Consider the following 20,961-nt stretch of genomic DNA (forward strand, 5'->3'; position numbering starts at 1 on the left):
TTTAAAAAAAAAAAAAAATATTTATATAGACTCTGCAGACACATTGAAGCTTTTCAGCTGAGATGTTATAATTTAAGACAGAAGCCCAGCAAGGGGGGACAGAGAACAGGTGGGTGCATGTGAGGAGTGAGCTGATGGGATGACACCAGGGGCTCAGGGGATGCTCAAGTCATTAGTTCATTCAGCTGCAGAGGGAACATGTGGCATGGCATGGGGCTTTTGGGTTTTCTGCTACCATTTAGAGAGTGTCAGAGTGATGAGAGAGAGGAGCAAAGGGTGCTGGAAAGGAATCCAGGGAATGGACCCAGAGGGCACCACTGTGACCCTGCAGCCCAACACCCACAGACTGATTTCCACCCCCTCCCAGAGAAGGAGGGAGACTCTGGAGTGATCCCTCAAGTCAGCACCTCAGCAACTTCCTACCCCAGAGGGTACACCCAAAAACTGGGGTCATTATCCACTCATTCTCCCTCCAGTGATTCCCTGTGGGAATCTGCTGTGTCCTCCATCCTGGGGCAGTGAGATGCTCTGCTTGGTTTCCAGGGGTCAAGGTGAGCTCCTCACCTCTCTAAGGCAGTTCCCTCACTTTTATTAGATCTGCCTTAATCAGAATACACTGAGCAATAAAAATTGCTTCCTATTCATCCTCTCTGCACACACAAACAGATCTCACAACCACAGAGAGCAGTGGGCACAAGTTGGAAGTGACTTGAGTTGTAAACATCTTTGGGGTTGGAACTGGATGATCTTGAAGGTCCCTTCCAACCAAAACCATTTGATGGTTCTATGACTGTCAGAGCAGAGGCAAGTGAGAAGTGCTAAACCAGCAAACAGGACAACAAAAGCCTCCCCAGCAGCTCTGCAGAACTGGACCCAGAGCTCAGAACCCATCAAACCCAAGAGCAGCCAGTGCTGCACTGCCAGCAGGGAACAAGGCACGTGTCACACGACTGTGCACAATCAAAACGCTGTAACACACCTGAAATAACCCTTTGACACCATTTCCCTGCTGAACCATTTCCTGCCCCAGCTTAGAAACCACGCTTTTCACCCAAAAAGCCCCAAACCCAGTCTCTAAGGTCTCTTTGGAGCATTTCTCTTCTCCAGGCTGAACACCCCCAGCTCTCCCCCTGGCTCCAGAGCTGCTCCAGCCCTCCCAGCATCTCCATGGCCTCCTCTGGACTTCTCTCCATCAGCTCCACATCCTTCTGGTGTTGGGAGCTCCAGAGGGTGCATGCAGCTCACATTTAGCATGTGCACTCTTAAATGGTGCAGAAATAACAAAAAAATGTTATTTCTGCAAGCATGGAATTCCCCCACACAGCCCAGAGCTAGAGGCACTCCAGTGAAGATAAATCCTGGAGATGCAGTGGGGAGGGCACTGATTTTATTTCTGGTTGCACGTCCATTCAAAGACCAGGACTACTGAGAAAGGGGCCAAGATCAAACTGAGAATGAATAGCTGGAACTAAAGTCACTCTTGCCACTGGACCCGTGGATGATTCCCTGAGGAAAGCCTTACAAAGAGGGCTCAGTATTTCTCAAATAAGTTTGTCTACATTTTTCCCTTGTGCTGTTTTATAGATCACATAGTAATGGGAATCAAGAGAGATCCTGAGGGGACAGAGATGGACTTCACAGTGCACCACCAACAAAGTAGCTGTTTGGGGAATGGGAAACAGCAACCAGACTTTGCAAACAAACAGTGTGGGATTCTTGGCTAGAAACAATAGCTTAAAAAAAAAAACAAAAAAAACACTTCTTTCATGGTATTTCCAATGGCCTCATCCTGCAATCAACCTCTGGATGATTCCTTGCCATGGAAAACGTCCTTGTAATATAAGGGAGCTTCTGGTGTCAGGACAAACCCTCCCACAGGTGTTCTGTGAGCACATATCCATTCCAAAGATGGAGATGTGCCTGTGGAAAGCCAGGAGCCTGCTAGGAAATCCCAGAGGTAGCTTTAAATGAATAAGTAAAGCTATGAAAAGCTGAAATCTGTGTTCTTCCCTCTTTCCCAGATAACTTCCTCTTCCAAGATACTTCCCCCCTCTTATTGAGTCCTTCATTCTTTCTAATGTCCACTGAATGGTCTTCCATGCTTCTAGACTAGGGAGCTTTCTCTTACCTTCAGTTTTTGAGCCTCTCCTCTGACTTTCAGCAGCTCTGTGATGGAATCCACAAAGCCCTGGTAGTGGAAGTTGCACATCTTCTCGATCTCCCGGTCGTGGTTTCTGATCCGAGCTTCCAGTTTCTCCATGAAACGCCCGTGTTCTTCCCCATCATAGACAGACCTAAAAAAGAAGATGACAACATCAGCCAAGATCCCAATATTTTTATCATTATTACATGAAATATCCAAAACACAAGCTTGAAAAAAAAATTTTAAAACCCCCCTCCTGTGATGTAGCGAGAGTTGTGATTTTTATTTGCATGCCCCAGGCAAACTCAGGTTTGAAAATCTTTCTGGTCCAGCTTTGCTTTTTCCACCTCTCAGACACCAGCTTGATGCTCCCTCAGAGAGCACAACGTGGCTGATCCAGTGCTGAATGAGCAGGAACAAAGTTTTTGAGCTCAGCCATCTCCAACCCTCACCTGCTATGGGCACTCCCCATGGACAATTTTCTGGATTTTCTTTGGCCTTCAAGGGTAAGAAGTGTCACCTCTACAGCTGCCAAAACCCATTTCCCTTCCCACCACCAATTTTGCCAACACAGTTAAACATCTCCTGATGCCTAAAGGCCACCACAGCCAAAGACAACCCCCAGAGGATGGGGGAACCCCCATGCCTGCAAGCTGGAGGGAAATGCATCATCTTTGCCACAACCAAACACAACCACTGGTGTTAAATTTAAGGGTGGGAGCTTAAAAAAAAAATATATATCCTTTGTATTTTCTTAAATTCCATATAACTGGGAAAAGACTCGTGAACTACCAAGTAAAAAAAACACTTTTTTGTTGTGTGCATTACCAAGCCAAGCTGTCTGGCAATGCTGATCCTTTCCAACCAGTTTGTGAAGCAGCCTAGAAGGCAACTTTCTCATCCTCAGAAAAAGAGGCTGTGCAGAAGCAATAGATCATGACTGCAAAATAAGCAGAGGATTGTGGCCCACCCTGAACTGCTATGGGCTCTTCAGTGGGTTGGTTTTTTTTTTTAACAGTAAACATATATGTATTTTCTACAGGGTGTGGAAATCCCACCCTTGGTCTTTGGGAAGTTTGAATATTTTGAGGAGCAGTGCTAACTCCTAAACCTGAATTCAATCCCAGGCTGCAAACCATAAGCAGGCAGTGAGCTGAAAGCAAAACTGCCTTCAGTCTACACTGGGCTCCATGCAGCAATTAGAGAAAAGGTGGAAAAAAACCAGACATGTAACAAGAATTTAAGAAAATACTGATCCCAGCAGTGACAAGGAAGACTTCAGTAAGAACCAGAGCCAGATAAAACCCAACAGGAGACATGAAAGCTTCCTGCCAGCAGACAGTGATGCAATCTGTGCAATTCACTCAGGCAAACCCCATCTCTGCAGTGCACAAAAGTCTCCAAGTAGTGCCAAAGAAAAAAAAAATACAGACTAAAAGCAGGAGGAAACCTATTTCTATACCCCCTAGCAATTACAGAGCTTCAGTAAACCATCCTCAGTGGCAAAATAAAAATGCCAAATCTTTATCAGCTTGTTTCAACCCCTCTGTCAAATAACAAAGTCACCAAGAGAAGTCTTCAAAGGTGACAAAATTCCCATCTTTATTCCAAGGTAGAAGCTTCCTGGTGCTAAAGGAGCATGAGTTCCTCAGGTGACATGAATTCCAGCAGCAGGATGACGGGATGGATTTTCCTTGCAGTTCAGCAGAGTTTGGTGGTGAAACACAAAAGTTGAGGTCCGAGTGCCATCTAGTGCTGCCCAGCATCTTTGCAGGGGCTCCCAAAACAGAGGCACCTCTGCTCTGCTGAACTCTTAACCCAGAGATGGTAACTCAGGCAGGATAAACAAATAAAAGCTAGACAAGTCGGGGTTTCATTGAAGTAGAAATTTAAGAGCCCAGCAGCAATTACAGGTGCCAAATAAATGTGTTTGCATTCAAAGAAATGCCCTCAGCGTTTACAGAGGGAGGAAAAAAAGAAAAAAAATCTCAAGTTTACTTCCAAACTACAGGTGAAGTTTCCCCTGGAGATGGCTAACCCAAGACAAAGGTCCCATGACTAAAATCCTGGGTTTGGGGTGGCTTTCCTTTGGCCAAACTCTAGTGAAAGTTGGTGAAAGGCAGCAACAAGACTTCAGCATCTAAGGGGCAGCTTCAAACCTCAGCCACCTCTGCATCTTTGGAGCTCTCCCCTTCATCCACAGCCCCCCCTCCCATGCAGAAGGATTCTGATCCTTCATTCCAGCCTCCTTCCAACACACAAGGATTGGGCAGCACCCAAACAAGGGAGCCCCTGGGCCAGGGTACCCCCAGAAGCTGTGGCTGCCCCATCCCTGTCAGTGTTGAAGGTTGGATGGGGCTTGGAGCACCCTGGGCTGGGGGAGGTGTCCCTGCCCATGGCAGGGAGTTGGGACTGGATGGATCTTGTAGGTCCTTTCCAACCCAAACCATTCTAGGATTCTATGTCCCAGACCAAGCTGCAGCTCCAGAGTGAACCCCAAAGTTCCAGGGTGTCAAATTCTTGCTCTGCATTGAACATCACCACGGAAGTGGAGAGAAGGGACTCTTGGTTCAACAGAAACCATGTAGGAACTCTGACTACAAGAACAACAAATCTGAACCCTAAAATCACAGCAAAACACCCCTCAAGTCACAAACTCATCATCATCTTTGGCTGCCTGGCCCTGGCAGAGCTCCACTTCCCTCAGCTGCCTGAGCCACAGCATCACCCTTGGAAAACCATCCTGGGATCCCCCACCCTCCACATTTCTGCAGTTATCTACCCAGAAATTGCCACCTTTCTCCAGACCAGCTCTGGTTCTCACCTGAGCCACTCCACCGAGTCTTTCCATGACATATTTCTTCCTTTTCAAGATTACCACATCTGGGACATCAGACTTCCCACCTCTTGCCTCCAGGACACCCCCTGGGACCTGCAGGTATCTCCTGCTCCTCCCTGGGACCTGCAGGTATCTCCTGCTACTTCCATCTCATTTCTTCTGCACCTCCACTTTGCTCCTGGTAGCATCTCTCCTACTTCCAATGCTAAATTGTAGCTGGTCCGGGTTGTCCAAACTGTCCTGAAGTCACCAGTAAACTCCAGAGACATTAAAAAGTGACACAGACACACACAAAAAATCTTAAATGCAGATTATACCCACTAATAACCACGACAAACAATGTGAAGATAAAGGCAAATAAAAACAGAAATTAAAATTGCCTCGGGCTGCTCATTCTCTTGGTTGTAAATAACAGAGCACTGTGACAATGCTATAGAAAATGAGGCTTGAGGCTGCATGTTTTTTTCTTTGCTATAAAAAATTGCTGGCCAGATAGCCTCAGTAATAAGCCTCCTCCACAAAAGGCCTTTTGATTAAAAATATCTGAAAAAGAGTGGTCTGTCCCACATGGACTTATCTTACAACTCTGGAGCAGGCTGTAATTCCCTGCCAGAAAACTATACCCAGTGACAGAGCTGTCTGGTTTACATTTTTACAGTACACTCACTAAATAAAACCATTGAAGATGACTTGAAAAAGTTCTTGGATTGTATTGTTAAGTTTCACAATTTCTGCACTCATTAAAAATCCACTTCATTTTTTAGTTTGTGTTTTTTTTTCCCAAAAGGTCAACTGGAAAAAATCTTTCCAGGAAAACCATAAATGGGCAAATCCATCAGGAATTCCAGCTGCAGCCTTGCCTTATGGCAGAGTTTATCCCCCAAAAAATAAGAACAACCAAACCTGGTCCCCCACAAGTGACCAAAGCATCAACCACATGGATGGCACAGGCACCAACTCGTGGCACAGGCTGGAGCTCAGGAGCTTTTTCCAGTTTCCAAGCAGCTCATGAAGAAGCAATTCATGGAGATAGGGAACCTTCCACACCTCCATCCAAGCCCAGAGCCTCTCACTCAGCCCCCAGGATGAAGTGGATCCATGGGGCTGCATTCCCAATGGCTTCATCAGCCACAAGAGCAAAAACTGGGAAAAGAGCAGAGCTCTGGGGAAAATAAAGACCAGGAAAAAAACAAGAGAGGCAACAAACTCATCTGCCAATCTCCTTAAAATGCAAGCAGGACACCTTGGCTCCTACCACCAAGCACCAGCACCATCCATGATCTCTCCAGCCACGCTTCAGATGCTGCCCAGACGTGCTGGGAAAAAATGCCAGGGGAGCTTAAAGTTACTGCAGACGTATGGATTAATGCAGGAAAACACTGAGGGATTAGCTCTGCAGGTCCTTCCTCCATCTCCCACTCAGCTGGTTAACAAGAGGGCTTCAGGAAGGCTCCGAGGAGGCCAAGGCACGAGGCTGACCCCATCCCCTCATTCCCAACGGGAGCTGCCTGCAGGACAGGGACTCAGAAGTAACCTAAATAAATTCAGCTGAAAGTACAGAGGAGGGAAATCTCTGGGGGAGAAATGAAAGAGAACTGGAACAATGCAAGGAGGACATTCTGGGGACAGTGGAACAGAAGTGAATCACTTTTGTTTTCAATTAATAAATGGAACAAATTCCTGAGCCTGTTGTGGACTTGAATTTTTTTATTTTTCTCCCCCCACACACACTCCCCTTTTAAACTTCTGTAGTGGTTTTAGTCCCCCAGAAACATTTTTTTCTCATTAAGCTACATAAAAGCATTAGCAGTTTGTTTAATCTTATTCTAACTTTCGTAATAAACAAATTAACTACTGAGCAATGCAAAAAAAATAAAAAAAAAAAAATATTCAAGAGTGGTGCAACAGTTCCATGGGAAAAAGGTCAAAGAGAGTTTGCAAGACTAAAGACCTGTTTAATATCAAAACTGTCAGCTTCAAGTCTTGGGCTTCCCAAAGTTTCTCCATGTACTGTCCCAGCATCAGCAAATCGTGCTCCAAAGACATCCCCTTACCTGGGCTTCAGCCACTCAGATAATTTCAGGTGGAATTCAAGTGCAAAATTGGCTTCTTCTTTCTGCTCTAATTAAACAGAACTGAAGCCCCCTCTGTTTCCTCCTATCACCCACACAGGTTTGAATTCACAGAATAAGTGCAAAGCAAAAAAACCCATTTTAGTTCCTTGGTGGTGAAGCATAAATCTTTTAATCATAAACATTTTTCCCTCTACATGAGAAAACATTCCCAGGTGTACTTCTACACCCATTTACCTTGCATGCACCATTCTATTTTCCCTTTACAACAGAAACACCACTACCAATCAGCAAAATATCAGCAATACCACATTATCACAAGATCCTGGAGTGGAAAACAAAGCTGGTTTTAAGAGCATCACCACACTTCACTATTTGGCAGGCTAAGCCTGGTTTATGGCTGGGAACACCTTGATTTCAGCAAGGTCCCAGCATGGCCCTGGTGGGGATGCTGACACACACTCCAGGAGGAACTACACAGAAAATTACCATAAACCACATGCTTCTCAAAACCCATCTTAAAAACTGATTTCCAGTGACTGAGTGGCCTCCCCTAGAAGCTTTTCAACAGGGCTTCCACAGACATTTCTTCCAGGCCTGGATTTCTTCAGCAGTTTTATGAGCAAGTTGGAAAACACAATGCAAGCTGGACTTTCAAAACATGTTGGTTGCACCAAAGCAAAAAAAAACAAGTTGTAAACCTTCTGGAAAGCAGCCAAAGACCTCCAGAAAAAGTGGAAGTGCTTCCAGAAGTCAAGAGGTCAAGGAAGGGCAAACCCATGGTGGGAGCCCAAGGAAAAGTCCAAGTCAGCATCAGAACGGGCTCGGAGGGGATGCAGGAGGCACCAACCACCTGCATGGCACCCATGGGGTGGGCCATGAAGAGCCAAAGAAATTGGGTTTAGATTTGAAGAGAAAGGGCTGGCAAGGTCCTGGGGAGCTCAGAGCCATGGAAAAAAAGCTCCATTATCAACTTGAGGTCTCACTTGCAGGCAGAAGTTGGCTGAGATGGCACAACCCAGCTCCTTGCTGCCAGTTTCCTGGCAGCTCCTGCTCCAATCCCACCACCAGTTCCTGCCTCCTGCTTCAGCCCTTGCACCCTCTCTGGCACCACCAGCACCCCAAAACAAGTGAGGTTACTTCTGGACATTTCTGTAACCTCGACCAATTTAAGCAAACCAGATTAGAAGGAATCCTACAAGTGGCTCCAGAAGGAAACTTTGTTCAACAGGGACTTCTGGCATGGACAAGCATCTTGCTGATCTGACTTCTCCCAGCAGCACAGCCTGAGCTAGAGAAAGCTTGGTCCTATTACCAGCCTAGTAACTGCTTTCTAAAATTCAAGTGCAGACCTCAGATTAAAAAAAATGCAGAGTTCAGTTGCCTAAATATAGATGCCTGGTCCCCTTTGAGACACCTCCCAAGGGCACAGGACCTGGCACAGGACCTGCACAGCACTGATGCTTTAGAGAGAGGCAGCTGAGGACCAGGGAAGATCCATCCTGGTGGCCAAGTCCCTCCCCACCTGTGTTACTTCATTTTAAGAACAAAAAGCCCTTTTGTTCACTTTGAGAAGTCTCAGGTCATGAACCCACAGTCAGAGGAGCCAAAAGGCAGAGAGATTCTGTAGGAAACATGCTCAGAAATCAACCTGGCTTGGGTGAACCTATGTGAAAAGGGCTTCCCCAGGAAGGTAATCATGGAATCATTTTGGTTGGAAAAGACCTTACAGAAGCTCATCAAGTCCAACTGTTCAGCCAGCTCTGCCAAGTCCATTGGCAGTGATTCTGGGAGCCTGCAAAAGAGCTTCCCCAAAAGATAAAACTGGAATTTGAAGAATCCATTTGCTTCACTTTACCTTCCTCTTGGAGTTTGCTGCTCTTTGGTTTCTCCACCTCATTCTGGGTTGGAAGGGACCTCCAAAACCTAGTTCTAGGGGCAGGGACACCTCCCCCAGCCCAGGGTGCTCCAAGCCCCATCCAACCTTCAGCACTGCCAGGGATGGGGCAGCCACAGCTTCTGGGGGCAACCAGGGGCTCAGCACCCTCACCCCAAACAATTTCTTCCTAACATCCAACCTAAATCTCCCCTTTTCCAGTTTAAAGCCATTACTCCTTGTCCTATCACTTTGCCAAAAGTCCCTCCCCAGCCCTTCTGCAGACCCCCAGCAGGACCTGGAAGGTTTCCTTGTCCAGGATCACTCCCATTACAAGTTACTCTACTCTGAAGCCTTCTAAAGCATTCTCTGAGGACAACAAAGCACTTCCAGACTATACATTACTGGGAAAAAAAAAAAAAACAGAGCCACCATAAAGCCACAGCCATGTCGGGGGTGGAACACTGTGCCAGACAAAACTCTGAAGGAAACTAAGAGTAATTACCCTAATTCAAAATATAATGGGACAGCTTGGTTATAACGTCCCTATGAAACAACCAACTTCAGAAGATAAAAGCCACCAAGAGGCAGAGCTTGAACAAATTAGCATTGAGGCTCCAGAAGAGCCAGGAAACGTAAGGAGCAACCCCAAGCCAGAAAGAGGACAACAAACACAGAAATGTCCCCAACCGAGGGGACGATGGAGAGAAGTGGCCACGAGAGGGACTTGCAACTTCCCTGCTCCTTCTGTGAGCACAATGGGAACAATTTCCCCCAGAACAAAAGCTCTGCATCAGCAGCCCCTGCCCTCCCAAGGTCTTTCAAGTTGGGAGGACACTTGATTTGCACCATGTGTAGGACAGGAATGCTCGCTAGAAGCGAGATAAATCTCATCCCATCCAAGCTGGTTGACATTAAGACAGAGATGAATCATCTTTACAATGCCTGTAAACAACACTGCTTTTAAAAAAAATTAAAAAAAAAAAAAAAACAAAAACAAAACCTTAATGGTCCAGCCTCATCACACTGACTCTGCGGGAAGTTTGAGTATTGATACCATCTGTACTAGTGTTAGAAAAAGGGTCAAAATCAGGGGGCAGACACAAAGAATTGGAGATTGGGGCTGTAAAGCCACCACCAATGCTCCTCATCTCCTTTCTGCTGTGTCTGATGGGCACTAAGAGCAAGGGAGGAGATGTCCATCAGCTCTCCTGCCCATCACTCAATGGAGCCTCTGGATGCTCCCTGCATCTCACTCTGACCTTTAATGGGGGGAACCAAAGCAACCAAATCCATGTGGGTACCAACAAAGCAGTGAGCACACAAACCCCTGAGCTACACAAGAGCCAGAGAACACAAAAGAATTATTACAAAGGACTTGCAGGGTGGATAAAGTGCCTTGGACATGGCAGAACAGTGAAAGATATTTCACTTATTCAGAGGGAGACTGAGAGACAATTTAATTATTAGATGCATGTATAGCCCCCTTTAAAAAAAATAAAGAGGTCCAAAGGAGCTGTTTAATTCAGGGAAGAAAATCTTAATAGCACTAAATCACCATGATCTCAAGCCAAATAAACTCAAAGCATAAAGGAGACACAATATTTTGGTCTGTCTGCTTCCAGAGCCATTGGTGGAACCCAAGAAGGGAAGTGGAGGAGCAAACTTCTCCATCTAACTCCTCCCAAGGTGACACTGCTCAGTGAAGATGCTCAGGAGCTGTGGTACCACCCCAGGTGTCAATAGCAGGGCCACTGCTCTTTAACCTCTTCCTAAATGAAATGGAGCTGGAGACACAGGACAGCAAGTTTGCAGTGATACAAAACTGGAAGGAGCAACTGGGAGAGCAGAGGGGTATCCCACCATTCAGAGGGACCTGGAGAGCCTGGAGAAGTGGCCCAATGGGATGCTCAAGAAGGTCAAAAAATGTCATGGAGGAAGAGCCAGCCCCAGGCATCACCACAACTGGGATGACCATCAAGGAAGCATCTCTGTGGAAGGATTAAGAAGAGAGATGCTCCTCTCCCTGATGCCCAGTGACAGCACAAGAAGCAACATTCAGAAAATTCCATTAAATGCAAGGAAAAAAAAAGAAGAAAACACAAAAAGCCAAAAAACACAGAGCTGGGTAACAGCTCTAAGTAACTTGCCTATGAGCACATTATAATTCAGCTAAAGGACAGAAAAAATAACAAAAACCCCTTGCTTCTTAAATGCTGTGCAGACACCATCCTAAAATGTATTTTTTCTTGGAACCAGACATCCTCTTGATTTGCTACTCAGCTTTAGAGAGGGAGGTCACTTATCCAGACTCCCCACCCAGCCTACTTCAGGCTTCCAGGAGAATTACTTCAAGCGACCACCACAAGCAGACAAAAAAAAAAAAAATTTTTAAAAAGTCAGTGGGAGGAGGTTTTTTTGGCAATTCTTTCCCAGGGCTGCTTTTCACAGCCAGGCTTGCCTCTCCAAACAAGCCAGAGTCAACCTTGCCTGAGGGAAGAGTGTGTAGGAACCTCTCCAGCTCCTCCTGCTCAATGACTCAAAGGGACTCCCCAGGTCAAGCCAATCCTCTGAGCATGGAGAAGTCGAGTTTTCCTGCCATGCTTTCCACTAGGAGAGTCCTGCAGGATATCTGGGATGTTTTTAGAGCAGAAAAAACTGCTCAGTCCCAAGCTGCAGAAAACTGACACCCAAGATGCAGAGGACACCCAGAAAAAAGGCAGCAAGGTCAGGAAGGGGTGGGATAGTAATGCAAAGGAATGAAGTTCTCTGGCAGGCTGTGATTTATTAAAAAAAATATTCCAAAGAAAACAAATCCCATGCAAGAGCTGCTGACAAGAGCTTAATGCACCAGACACCAAACAGAACAGCAGCACTGGGCCAACATCTGGAAGGAAGAAACTTCTGCCAACACCAGAACTGACCTTACCAAACCTCCCCAGTTACAGGGAAATACAGAGGAGGAGCCACCAAGAAGCATTTTGCTGCTGAACTTGTGTGATCCCTCTTTTAAGAGCTTTAGGACAATGTGCTTTAGGAGTCACAACAGCTCTGGGTGACAGAAACAAACTGAAGACAAGAGGAAAACCAGAGGGAGAATGGGACACACAGGGAAAGTTGAGAAATCAGATTGCTCTTGGGGCAGAGCTTGGCTAAAACAAACCCCAGAGGCTCCTCAGAGATAGCACTTGGCAAATGATGGCCACACCAACACACAGCCAAGCAAAGTTCTCAGCAAGCCAGAGCTCAGAGGCAGATTTAAGTCAAGAAGATGAAAAACAGAGATTAGAAGACTGAGGTGAGGTTGCATGTCTCAGCTATGGGGGTGATTTAAGCATTTTAGGGGTTCCTCAGCCCATGGCCAAGCTCAGTGGCTCATAGAGGAAGGAAGCAGCAGACAAAGGTAATTTGGGGCCACCAAGGGATGCAGCACTGAGGACAAACTAAAACCTGAGGTTATCCCACCAGACCCCCAAAAGTGTCACCAGCACCCTGTGTCACCCTGCCTTGGGCTTCCCCCAGAGCACAGGGACTGTCAGACAAAGCAGAAGATGCTTTCCAGCATGAAAGCAGCTCCAGCAAGAGCAGCCTCAGGTTCTGGAAGGCCTCGAGTTGAACTCTGCAGAGAAGGGGAAGCCAAGGATCTGGGGCTGATGGGTGATGCAGACTCTGGCTGCAGAGGGGTTTGTAGGAGCTGAAGCCAGACACAGAATCAGCAAGAGGAAAGTTTGCTCAGACAACTGAAACCTGACCAGTGGAGCTACCAAAAGGCATCTGGAAAGAACATTCTCAGCCTCCTGGTTGGGACAAACTCAGCTCTCCAGCTCAGAAGACTTTGCTGAGCTGAAAACGAGGAGGGCAGCCTGGGAGCTTTGGTTCCTGCTGGTCAAGGTGCATCCATCCAAAGCCCAGGTGCTGCAGGGTTCCTGGGAGAGCCACATTCCCAAGGACATCTCCAAACATTTGCGTTTGTTTTGGGATCAGCAGAATGCTTCTTGAGCACTAAAACAAGGACTTTAACCAACCACTTACCCTTAGAACATTCTCATCAGAAGCTACCAGCACACCAACACCAACCTGGCTCCATTTCCCTTGGAAAGGAAGCACTGAGCAGGTTCCACACCCTGGCAAACACAGGCACAGAATTAAGTTCAGTGCCCATGGCCACACAACAAGCAGCAGGCCTTCTCCCAGGAGCAAGATGAAAGGCAAGGAACCTTTTAATTCACCCCAGTAAGGCACCAAAAATTTTCCATCTCAAACAAACCTCTGAAGCATCTGTATCAATTCCAAAGCCTCCAAAGTTATCCCAGACCTCCAAATCAAGGCAGAACCCACACCAGCACTGAGCATGAGGAATGGCAACGTGATGCCAGAGCAGCACAAGCTTCTGCAGACATCAGCCATGGCAAGATCCCAGCTCAGCTTGGACAGGACTCTGAGCATCCTGGTCCAGCTGGAGATTTCCCTGCTCCCCGCAGGGGGTTGGACTGGATGAGTCCAGGTCCCTTCAACCCAAACCATGCCATGGTTCTATGACCAGGAGAAAATCCACCATAACACACAAGAGTTGTCCTAGCACTTAATTCCTAAAAAAAAAATGGTGCTTTTCTAACTGAGCACAACCTCCCCATGCAGATTCACCAATCGAACACAGTTTGCCATCTGCACAGGTAAAGGTGCCACTGCCCTTAGGAGAGACTGAAATCCATAAGAAAAATTGATGGGGGGTGACCCTAGGGACATGCCAGGCCACACACACCCCAGCAACAGCACCAGAAAAAAAACAAAAAACCCATGCCCGAGTTTTTCAAAGGGTTTCATCCTTTCTTCTTCCCCTCCATCCCTCCATTTGCAGGAGCCAGTTGCCAACAATTGTTCCCAGCAGCAGGGAAATTCCCTCATGTGCTCTCAGCTGCAGGAGCTGAGCACATTCAGCCCCCACCACCCACCACCAGCTGATGGCAATTGTCACCCTGGAGCTGAGTCACATTCACACCCTCCTCTTCCTCCTCCTCTCAAGCCAAGTCAACATTTCCCCCTTCTCCAACACTAATTACAATTCATCTCCATGAACTTAAGGTTGGGATTTTTCTCCACTGGCAACAAACTGGGCCATCACCTACTAAGACAATTTATAACTTCAACCAAAAGTTTTGGGAGGAGAAAAAAAAAAAAATTAAAAAAAAAAAAAACCCAACCAAGGCTGCTCCTTTACAGCCCGTTGTTGAAGGATGCAATTCTTCATGTCAGTCCCTACAACAACAGGAAAAAAAAGGAAAATGCCTTAATATTTAGATGCAGACATCTAAGGAAGGCAGCAAGGGTTCTGTCCATCCTGGAATTTTCACAAGTGAGGATAACTGGAGTGCATCCAACCTGTTTAATCCTTGCAAACAAATGAAAAGTGGTTTTACTGCCACGTGAGGAGCCAACAAGCCAGAGCAGCAACCCTGCAGAGCTACCAGAGAAGGGAGCTCTGGTTAAGGATAAGCTTGGAGAGAAACAACATTTGTTCCCAATTTGTTTCCCAAAATCCCAGTGAGAAGAAGTGTGTGCTTGTCCAGGCTTCAGCTGACACAGACTTTGATTCACAGCCAGGGAAGTCACCCCAAAGCCTGAAGTGGCACTTGACCCATGTATCAAGAGGCTCTCAGATTATTTTTCCCCTCCAATGTTCCCTGTTTCAGGAAGGGGTAAGAGGAGCTCCTCAGGGACCAAGCAGACTCTGCAGAGAGCATCCCAACACCAAGGCTCCCACCAGCAAAGCTTTCACTCCTTATTTATGACCATTTATTGCTTTCTTCTTTTATTTTTAGAAGGATTTCCCAGCTTCTCCTTGGGGGAACCTCGACAGCACAGCTTCAACATCTCAGACTGTGGCTGTGCTGATAGGAAACCCTTCACTACCGAGCCACATGGGAAGCAAAACCCAAAATTTTTTAATATCTAAATGAAATAAGGGCCAAAAAGGGGGTGTCACCACCAGGATGCTGCTCACTCACAGAGGAGCAAAGGGAAGGTGACTTCTGTTTCTGCAGGCTGGATTGCTCTGCCTGTCCCAGCTCTGCACACACCAGCTAAAAACCAGGGCACAGACACCTGCCAGCATCCAGACAGGGTCCCCAGCTCCCCAGCATCACAATTTTAAGGAAGGTGACAATGCCATTCATCATATTTGCTGCCTCTAACAGAGTAAATCTTCATTAAAACACCTGGGTCAGGCAGAAGAGAGCTGGATGCCTGCAGCAAGGAGCAGGCAGACACTGGAGGGATGCAGAGGGCTCCCCAGGGACCAGAGGACTGGGCAACATTTGCTCCACCACTAAACAGAAATAAAAAAAGGTCTTGACCCAGCTTTGCTGCTGCCTTCTGTACCCTACAAGTCAGCTCTTGGGGATTTTATTTCATCCAGCTTGATTGATTTCTCTCTTAGTTGCCTTAATCTATTTAAAGAAGTTAATTATCCCAGTTTTTGCTCTAATTAAACTCAGATTTATTTTTTTATCTCTCTCTCTCTTTTTTTTTTTTTTTTTTTTTTCCCCCTCATTTGAAAGCCTTCCAATTTTCCTTGTGAGGCTACCACTAGGGAATCTGGGGAGATTTTGTCACCTCTGCTAACTCAGGGACCACTCTCAGGATGCTACACGGCATGGCCAGGCTGTCCCTGGAGCAAGGGATGGGAATGATGCTGGGAATGAGCAGATCCCAAGCAGGACAAATCATCTCAGGATGTGGCACACAACTTGTAAGCACCCAGTGCCTACAAAATACACTGCAAGGTCTTTTCAAAGATATGTTTGACCACTTCACTGCATCAGGGGGTTTATCCCAAAAGCTTTCAGTTATGCTTTTACACCAAGCCAAAAAGCTGAAAGAGTTAAATAAATCCATGAGTAAAACATGAGTATCTGGATCAGAACCTTCTCAGTGGTTTTGCAAGACCCTCAAGGGCAACCAAAGCGACAGGTTTGGCAATGCTAAGCCAGGGATAATGGGAAATAAATACATATATAAATACAGTTTATGGCAATTAAACCCACCAGAGAGAAAAAGCCCCCAAGCACAGGGGCAGGAAAGCTCTGGGGTGGTCAGGGGGCACCTGACTTTGTTTCCTCCTGTGAATAAAGATGAAAGAGCTGTGATTTTAGGTCCTCTGAACTCCTCACAGATATTCAAGAGGTCCAGATAAGCAAAGCAGTAGCCAAGAAGCCAAATGTCACAGACCCCCAGCTGGAAGCACCCACCAATACCCCTTCCTTGAATTATCAAGAAAATCTCCTTTACACCTTCTCACCCCTCTGCAGGTAAAGCCAGGAGGCTGCAGAGTGCCAAAGCTAAGCTCTGGGATGTCAACATTTCTCCTCCAAAGGCTGGGGATTGCAACTAAAGCCCAGCAACCCATTCCTGAGCCAAGGAAGTGATTAATCTGTCAGCACTTGGCAGCCCTGCCCGTGGCTGTCCCAGCCTGGCTGTCTGCAGGCACAGGATGAGCCCACTCCTGGTGTGACATCCCACCAGCTTCAAGGGGAGGCAAGGACAGGGCTGGCAGGATAAGAGCTCTTAAACAGTAAATTTTGTCATTAAAAATATACCAGCATCACCAGATCCGTATTTCTGCCTGGAAAATGAGGGGAAAAGCTGGCCAAGCAGAGACAAACAACCCAAACCCCCTGTACCCACCTCTGCACAATGGAATCTGGTACCTGGGAGTTTCTCCTATTCTATGGGAGAAAAAAAAAAAAAAAAAAAAATTGTAATCCCCAAAGCCTCAGCAACAGCTCTTGCTGCTCCCTGAAGCTAAGGAGCAGCTTGGGACACACATTTCCCAGTTCTGCACAAAGTTTTAAAGGAAATAAAGCAGCATTTTTCACAAGAGCATTAAGCCCACAACCTATTTTGCATTTTCCAACTGCAAAAGTTGGTTTTCCTTTTTTTTCCCTAAGGATGCTGGTGAGGTCAAACCCATTGCCCCAGCAGAGGAGCCCATTGCTCCATCATCCAGCAGAAGATGTGAGGAGTTCCAGGCTCATGGGTGGCATGGGCAGGGTCCAAGGACACAGTGTCCTGGCTGCCAGGGAGCTTGGGCACAGCTCTGCACACTCCAGATGGCAGCACAGGGACATGATGGATGTCACAGCTCCTGGGCAAAGGACCCAACCACAGAGAAACTCCTGCTCCACACATCCCCCTCCAGGCTTTTCCCCCCTCAGAGGAATTTGCTCCCTTTTATTTCAGCTGCTGTATAAATTATTCCTCTTTGATTCAGGACCAGATGATGGGTTGGAGTTTTCACACTGTGATGGTTTCACAGCTTGCAGGTCCCTGCCCAGCCTCTCTAGCTGGGTGTTTGCAACTCACACAGAGTCTTGCAGGACAAATAAATAAAATAAAATAAAATAGCAGTGTGCCTTCAGCTGGCGAAGTCGCTGCCTCTGAAACTCATTTCTTGCAAATTCTGCTCTTAAGAAGCAAACTCCAGTCCCTCTGTGGCTCAAGGACACTCAGCCCTTCCTTATCACTGAGATGCCTTGGGCTGGAGCACAGAGCCCAACCTCAGGGTCACACAGCAAAGAGGGATGGGGTTTGCCTGGAAACTGAAGAGTTTCCATCTCCCAGCTGTTTTCTATGCTAAAAAAAAAAAAAAACAAGTGCTCTGGGAGAAAAATGAACATTTCTGCATCAAGAAAAAATGTCCCTTGTCCAAAAATCCTATTTAGCAACCAAGAGTCTCAACTAATCCTTCTCAGCCAGCACCTTAAGCAGACACAAAGGACTCTTCCTCTTCATCCAGACTCTGCTTTCTGGTCCAGACAGGACCAAGTTGTTCCAACCCTGCCCACACCAGACCCACAAAAACCCAGGATGAGCAAAGCAAACCTGCAGGCAAGTTGAGGATCCAACCTGATCCCATCACAGGATCACAAGGAGCAAGAGGATTATGGTTAATTGGGTTATTCTGAAACCACCAAGAGCTGGCAAGCCTGCCCTGAAACCACTCTCTCTGCTCAGGAGGAAGGGAGCCTGGGTTGCCAGAGGGGACTCAAGGGGCAGGGAGTCAACATTTGGCTTTTCCACCAATATTTTGGCTGTGGCTTCCAAGTAACCTACATAGAGTCCTACTCACGAGCCAAAAAAAAAAAAAAAAACCAAACACACATAAGGTAAATCCTTATCACAAGGACACAGCACAACCAAGCAGAAAACTGGTCCTGCTTGGCCCTTTTCCTGAGCATCCCTCAGGAAGGGCTCTGTGTTAAACACTCCCTGGGTTATTTTCCATGGAGAGTGAACACCGACTGCATGGGAATAACTTCAGCTCAGGAAAATCCCAAATCTATTTGGTATTTGAAGCAGGAAAAGGTATATATTAATAGCAAGGAAAAGGACACAGATTTTTACACTCTAGAATTTTTACACTCTGTTCTGAGTGACATCTTGGTCTACTTTGTACCCTGACATGCTTTTGCATTATAAATAAAAATATTGGGAAGGCTGAAGCCTTATATATCTGCTTCCAGGTTGGTCTTTTTCTCCTTCTGAAGTTCCTCATTTTACACTTGTCTAAAAGCCACTTTCACAGCTCAGGCTTAAGAAAAAAAAAAAAAAAAAAATTATAGGCCATTTCAAATTATGAACTTTTTGCTGACCCTGTGCTGGAAAGCAGCCATCCTCAGGATTTGGCAGCCAGACTCTGGTGTTTGAACCTGGGATTTATTTGCTTTCCAGCAGTGCTGAGTGATCAGCCAGCCTGGAGCTCTGCACTGCAGAGGGTGATGTACAGGTGCCCAGGGACTGTCCCCAACCCCAGTGTCACCCTGCCAAGGGACAGTGGGGCTCTGCACCACATCTTTCTGCTGCCAGCTTTCACTCCAGAATTTGATAAAATATCAAGGCTTGAAACATCACCTCTGCTTATTATGTTGTCACCTGCAGCAAGAGAACATCTGAGCATCCATTTCAGCTCATTAAAGCAGCAAGAAATACAGGATTGACTGGAAAGCCTCCCAAATTCTGTGTATTTTGCTAATAAACCTCCCAGCAAGCAAGAACAAAGCTCTGCAACAAGCACACAAATTCAAAATAGAAAAATTGGATTTATTAGAGGCTTTATTTCTATTTCTTTATTGGAAGCAGCAAACCCAAATTTACCTAGTGGCACATGGATGCTTTATTCCTTGCCCACAGCCAGGATGCAGCATTTGGCAGCTAAAATTTTGGCAATAAATGGGCTGTTCCCAGCAGGGCTTTTACATAGAAAGCTCATTTCATGGAGTGGAAAGAGCAAAAGGCACAGAATCTGGGATGCCCTCTGTAGAGGGAAACATGATATATTTGGCCACGTCCTTCACCTCCAGCACTGCTGACAAAAAAAATGCTGGGTTCAGTTCTTATTCACTGCTCACCAGACCAAACCAATTCTTCAAAGCTTAATGTAAGGATTAAATCTGATGTTCAGAGGCTGTTCAGGTAACCTCACAGCATCCTTGAGCAAAGTAATTTGCTTTCTGATGGCAGCCTCAGCTCCTCTGGGCAACCCAAGCAACAATACTTTATTTTGCCACTTGATGGCACCAAAGAAAATCCTAAATTTTCACACGACCGAGCCAGGTTTACAAGAGTCAGGGAAGAGAAGTTTTAAATGTCACAGGAAAAAAGCTTATGGGCAAAGCTTTGCATAAGAACAGGAAAAAAAAAAAAAAATATTATCCCCTAGACCACACTATTTCTGCATCCAAAGTGCAGCAAGAGAGACCACACTGCTTTTATTTACATCCTCTGCCAGGTACCCAGCAACTCACCTCTGATGTGACAAAAAACACCAAACCCCCAGCTTGTCATCAGCTGGTGACAAGACCCTGGCACCCCCAGAGAAGAGATCCCAAAGTCTGCAGGAGGTTGGTTTGCTGGGAAATCCTGGCTGCTGCTCCTGGGATGTTCCCTCAGCAGCTGCCAGCACAAAGTTGGCATTTCCCATATTTCCCACCTGCACTCTGCACCCCAGGACGTGGCCAAAAAGAGCAGGAGAAGAGCAAGGACCCAGCACCAGGACACCTGGGAAAACCAAGGCAAAGCCCTGCCAGCTCCAGCTGCCTCTCCACCAAGCCCAGGGGTGACAAAGCAAATCCACAACCCAAATCAAATCACCCAGAATCAACCCCAATGCCAAGGGACCACATCACCCAAAGCTTCTCCATTAAATCCAGTCCTGGGATGCCAGGAGAGCCAGGACCACATCCATCCCTGGGATGCAACCCATCCAGCTGGAGAAGGACAGAAATGAGCATTCATCTCCTGCAAAATATTTAAGACAACCAGAGCCAGCCTGGATTATCCTCCTGTTACCTTCTGCCCTGCAAGGAATTAAGTAAATCCCTGCTTTTCATTTGCACTCCTGTGAGCAGACAAAAAAAATCTCAGCCCAAACACTTTGAATATCTTCATGAAAACCCCAGAGCACCTCTTCATTTTGAGGGATGACTGGCCTGAACTGGATGCAAAACAGAATTTTTTATTTTTTTAATTGAAAAATAAATTTAAAAAAGGAAATCTGAGTGGTTTTGAAACGTGGCATGTTTCAGAAACTGTCTGGCATATGTCTCTCTCTGCGCCAGGTACCTAAACCCAAGTATTTATTCCTTGGTTTGAAAGCCCTATTTTTAAGCAGCACTTCTCTCATGCATTTTGCCTCTAATTTATCCTTGTTGTTATTGGACTAGACAGCCTTCCACACTATAGCTGCATGAAATCTTAATTAAAAGCCCATGCTGAAAGTTAAAACCCTAAACACAAAGAGAGCTTGTTGGACAGAGACCACCACAGACATTCATCTCCAGAGCCATACATCAGCTGGGGCAGCCAGCAAAATAAAACTATATTGTGCAAGAAAAAACAACAAACCATAAGGACAAATTAGCTTTACCACAAGCCAGACAGCTTGGGAGGCTGCTGCATTAAGGCTCTTTGCTTTAACAGCCTCTGCTCATCCATGGAAGGGGGAAGGCAGGTTGCTTTTCACTGCTCAGGGATA

General features: G+C 46.3%; 1 protein-coding gene across 4 annotated transcripts in view; it reads right to left on the minus strand.

The window, feature by feature from the left end:
* EXOC6B (exocyst complex component 6B) overlaps positions 1-20,961 on the minus strand; it is a 244,157-nt gene that overhangs the window by 204,803 nt on the left and 18,393 nt on the right. For all 4 annotated transcript variants that reach the window (XM_071753121.1, XM_071753120.1, XM_071753125.1 and 1 more), the window contains exon 2: positions 2,129-2,294. In XM_071753121.1, the coding sequence (XP_071609222.1) occupies positions 2,129-2,294 (166 nt within the window). The remainder of the gene's footprint in view (positions 1-2,128; positions 2,295-20,961) is intronic.

This window comes from Heliangelus exortis, chromosome 10 (genome assembly GCF_036169615.1).
Source record: "Heliangelus exortis chromosome 10, bHelExo1.hap1, whole genome shotgun sequence".
NCBI classification, from domain to species: Eukaryota; Metazoa; Chordata; class Aves; order Apodiformes; family Trochilidae; genus Heliangelus; species Heliangelus exortis.